The following is a 5,009-nucleotide window of genomic DNA, read 5'->3' as shown; positions in this document are numbered from 1 at the left end:
ACCTACCTCCCTCCCTCCTCTCTCTCTCTCTCCCTCTCTCTCTCTGTGTTGGGAATCGATGAGATGGATATATACAAATAAATTTCGAACAAAATGATTAGATATGATTTGTTACCGTTCCACAAAGGTATCACAGTGTTTTTTTTGTTTTTGCTGGGACTGTTTACATTTCCTCAGCAGCAAGACATCCTGAAAATAGTCCTAGAATTGATGAGTAAAAAGTTCAATTGAGATTCTTTCAGTTTTGAATAATGTACAACAATACAATTATTGCATTCATCAAAAGTTTATGGACAAATCTCATCAAACCATTTACTTTTTTATTCTATTATGCAACAAATGCTGTAATAAAACTGACATTCGTAATTATCACTCTCAAAAAGGACCACAAAATGAGAAGCTATAATTCTTCCAATTAATCGAATACTCGATTATAATTTAAATCGTTATTAAATTGAATTTCATTAAAAGAGCAATTTTTTACGGAAACTAGTCAGTAGTAGCAGTATTAATAATTAATAATAATAATAATAATAATAATAATAATAATAATATATAATATATAATTAGTAGTAGTGTATTACTACTGTTCATTATATATAATGAGTAGTAGTAGTAAGTAATCTTCGATGGAGAGAAAGGAATGCCTAATTTCGGCTCATTTGTCCGAGCTAATCTTATAAGTGGAGGATGCATGCCTCAAACCATTCAAAGGAATGATCATTAGAATAGGAAGAGTGGAAACATGCCTTTACTCTTTTATCATCTACCAGTCTCTTTCTTCTCATTCGACTCAATTCTCCTGGATTGGTTTCAATCAGTGATCCATACTCTCATCATTCCAATGGCATTCCATCTGCGACCAACAAATTGAATTATAGTACAACTTTTGTGGCAAACATTTTCCATTTTATGCTTAAAATTTGATTATTCATAATGTTTACTGTGAAATGAATTGAGCTTTCAAGACCGATCGAAATGCTAATCACACAAATCTATCAGTAACAACTTAAATGATAACTTCTTTCATTGCTAATCATACACTTTTTTCGCTTTTAAAACTAATCTTCGCTCAAATAATTTTAATGGTACAAATGAAAGATTGATAGAGAAGCAATCAATCATATCAGCTGTACCAGTCATTATCATATAATTTCCATCACCATGATTGTCATTCTTCTAGAACATTAAAAATCATTCCAAAAAAAAAGAAAAAAAATGCTTACAAAGAAAAGAAAAGCAAAACGGATACGGAATTCATAGAATGTCAAATTATCATAACAAAAGTTTCTTAGCAATAGAAATTGCACATTTTCAGTATAAAGCTTCGATAATGTTAGTTTTTAGGATTGCAAAGAGAATTAGGAATAGATTTATCACACATTGTAAGCTTATCACTTCAAGTCTATACAGAAAAGTTAACCTTTTTTTAGAAAACACAGACAATAGCTAGATAAAAAGACAAAGTTTGCGAAAAAGAAGCAATAAAATTGAAGAAATTACAAGTATTGTTTCTTTCGAGTGACTGGACAAGACAATACGGAACAAAACTGTGGATTATACCATACAAAGACAAAAGAGGTAGAAAAGAAAGTTGGAAAAATGAGAGATGTTTTTGGTCAGTACCTTTGACTCAGTCTGATTTCTTCACACTTCATTTCTCGTTTCTTTTCTTTTTTTTTTTTTCATTTCGAATCGAAATCACCGATCTTGTCTCTATGAGAAACAGTCTTGTTAAGCATTCTTTTCTTCCTCTTCTCTTCCTGTTCTTTCCCTTTCCTTTCATCCTTTTTCCTCTTCCCGCCCTTCCCGCTTCTAATTTAATGCAATGGATAAAAACCATGTAACCGGATATAAGCCATCTGGCAGTTAGGTAAATTTCAAATTATCTGCCTCGGTATCGCCTCTAGATCACTATTTTTTGTTATCGCTGAGAAAGAATAAAAAGATGATAAGTATCAGAAACTTATCACGAGCGGTATTTGATTTTGCACTGTAAAAGTGATTATAAGAGTTTTTCATCTGTCCTCTTATGATTAGATTTTGTTTTCATTCATTCTCATCTTTCTTTGCCTCATGTCTGCTTCATTCATTTTGAATTATATATTCTTATCTTGCGGGAAATTAACTTTATCAATGCTATCAGTGAACGGAGTTGCATCTTTACATTGTCTCTCACTGCTTCCATTGCTGATTTAAGATTGTTCATTTCAAAAACTCACAAATTTTACGAAATTTTCGAGGGGAACTATAGGATTAAAAATGCAATGTAAATTATCACTTCTCTTGCTTACTAGCTAATATCATCTAAACTGTTTCACTAAATGAGAATATTGGCAATTGAAGAACGACTTCGGGTCTCATTTCAGCCGATAGTTTTGATTCATTTAATAAAGTAACTCCAAAATCAAATAAGCGCAATTCGAATTAATGAAGTTTGACTTTCCACGGATAGTGGATAAAGTAAATTTGATGATAGCTTCCATTAAATTGGGAAGGAAGAGATCACCTCAATTATAATGCTCAATGATGGACCATATGGCTTGACATAAAAATCACCACTTCTCACTTACGACTAATTGCGCATCCAACCTTCACTTCCTCCGCCCCTTTCCTAATCAACCGGACAATTATATTAGCCAAATTGAGCCTAAAATGAAGGACATAGAATGGAAATTTATAATATAATATATTTAATATAATATATACAACATATATGCAATTGTGTAGGAATGTCTACACAGAACGAGCTAACTTAAGTGAGGCTGCAGGCATATATTTTCCCATTATTTAATTCTACTCCATGTTTAAATCCAGAAAATTAAGCTTGGCTTCTTCCTAACAAAGTTTCTTCTCTGGGACACATTAAAATCGAAGTGATCCAAAGGATGTCACATTAACGAATAGTCTCGCCTTAGGCCTTCTCTCTATCCAAAATCATCTCCACTTTCTGTAGCCTGATTAGAGTTTCAAACGCCACGTTTTGCTATTTGTCTCGTTCGGATAACAATTTTTTCCATGTATTGCCCCATTGCCCTCTTATGACTAATTCGTCGGACAAAATTGGAATTTTGTCTATTTAGGCCTTAGGCCAAGAATTAGTTTGTCTAACATGTGAATCGGTTGCAAATATGTATATATATATATATTCCTTTCCTCCTTATTTTTTTGATGAGTTCCCTTCACCATATCTTCCTAAGACTTCCCTTGAAGTCTCACTTACAATTCCCAGGCGCCCAATTTCTTGGCTGACAAATTTTTCAGTTAACAATTTTTTATGAAACACGTCTTTTGCGTTTATAACAGTAAAACAATGTATTAATTTTCAGCTGTAAATCTATTACTTTATTAACATTTGATCTATTTTTGTTGGGCGTTGAACTAACTCACTGATTGCTCACTATAGCCAATAGAAATAACCGAACATACATATTTGATAATTAGTCAAACGAATTAATTATTTTATAAATATTTCACAATTTAAAAACATTGTCTTGAACTGATTTCCCTCTTTAAATCAAAATATGAATTTAGGTCAATTAACATTAATAATACCGTGCTTTTAACTTGATATTGTAAGGTGAAAATATCAAATAGCTTGAATATTAACGATGCACAAAGATTATGTGCTCAGTAAGTTTAAGGCTTTCCTAAAAATAACTAGATTAAGCCTAGATTTTATTACTTCAGCGGCCTTATCATCCTCCAAAATTTGCATTTAGTCATTTGGTCATAACCATATTTCAATAGCATTATTGGATAATTATTAACATAAATTTGCAATTCAGATCATTATTCAATTATTACAGTTTATAATACTCCAAAAAAAATCACCTTTTAACACTTTGCTTACTGATAAGACTTAAAACTTACTGATATCCATATGTATATAAGACATCGGAGTTTATGAGGAAGAAAAAAGTAACGATAGGTGGACAATTTACGGATGGAATGATTATTGGAACAAATATTTCAAGAGAGAGAGAAAGAGAGAGGGAGAAAGAAAGAAAGAATGAATGAATGAATGAATGAATGAATGAAATAATGCTAAAAATTAATATTGTAATTGAGAGAAAACATTCGTTGTTGTGTTGTGATGTCCAATCCATCTATCCGTCAACTAATTCCTCGCTCTGAAATCTTTGTTTTGCCGATTGAAGGAAAACAAAACGAAAAAGAGTGGAAAGAAGGAAGAGGAACAGACGAGAACAAGGTTTTTATTCATTGGATTTTAATCCTTTCTCTTACGACACGACGGTATGTTTGTTAGGATAATCCGCAGGGAGATTTGTCATGAGAAAATCCGATTTGAACTTTTCATCCAACAATGTAAACAGTATCTATAATTCATTGATTGGTCAAATAATGAAACATTATGCCTTCATGGATTTCTCCTGAATAGTTCCATCTTGAAGAATTCGATGCGGAAAGAAGGAAAAGGATGGCATAAGGTAGGGAGGAGAAAGTATACTGTTCATTGTCGCCTCATGAAATGAGCATAATTTATTAAAGCATTGTCTGTTTACTAGTTTGGTAATGATCTGTCCAGCAGACAGTGACAAAAGAAAATTGTCACACGGGGACATACATTAATCGTTACTTGTTTTTCGTGCCATCCTTATCAGCGTTGTTTATCGTCATCGCTAATTTCAGCTTTCTTTTTGTTTTTTTTTTTTTTTTATTTTAGAAACTTTCGTAGCAGAAGTCTTCTATAAAGCCAATTATCTTTTATCAAGTGTTACCAGTGCTTTTATCACGATCACTGTTTATGTTGACAGAAAAAAAAGAACTATCTAGCATTCCTACAAAATAAGGTTTAACATTTGAAAAGATATCATTCTTTATCAAGCAGTGATATCCAGCAACTTGATGAAACATTTATCTCATCTTAGGCATCACGAGTATTGAGGTTCACTTTTTCCTTTATTTTTCTATTATAAGAAAATTAAACACAGTTCAAACAGTAACTAACTCTTCTCTCCCTCTCCCTCTCTCTCTCTCTCTCTTCT

At 32.1% G+C, this 5,009-nt stretch overlaps 1 protein-coding gene across 1 annotated transcript; it reads right to left on the bottom strand.

Annotated features, from left to right (window-relative positions):
- Positions 1-813: 813 nt before the first annotated feature.
- On the bottom strand, positions 814-2,188 carry LOAG_12551 (hypothetical protein; the record flags this gene model as incomplete). Its single annotated transcript, XM_003148063.1, has 4 exons — positions 814-915; positions 1,045-1,179; positions 1,728-1,815; positions 2,130-2,188. 4 exons carry the CDS (start codon positions 2,186-2,188, stop codon positions 814-816), a joined length of 384 nt encoding a protein of 127 aa, XP_003148111.1.
- Between the last annotated feature and the right edge of the window lie 2,821 nt (positions 2,189-5,009).

This window comes from Loa loa, assembly GCF_000183805.2.
Source record: "Loa loa unplaced genomic scaffold supercont3.3, whole genome shotgun sequence".
Taxonomy (NCBI): Eukaryota; Metazoa; Nematoda; class Chromadorea; order Rhabditida; family Onchocercidae; genus Loa; species Loa loa.
Note: the sequence above shows the minus strand (reverse complement) of the source record. Positions and strands in the feature narration are given on the sequence as shown.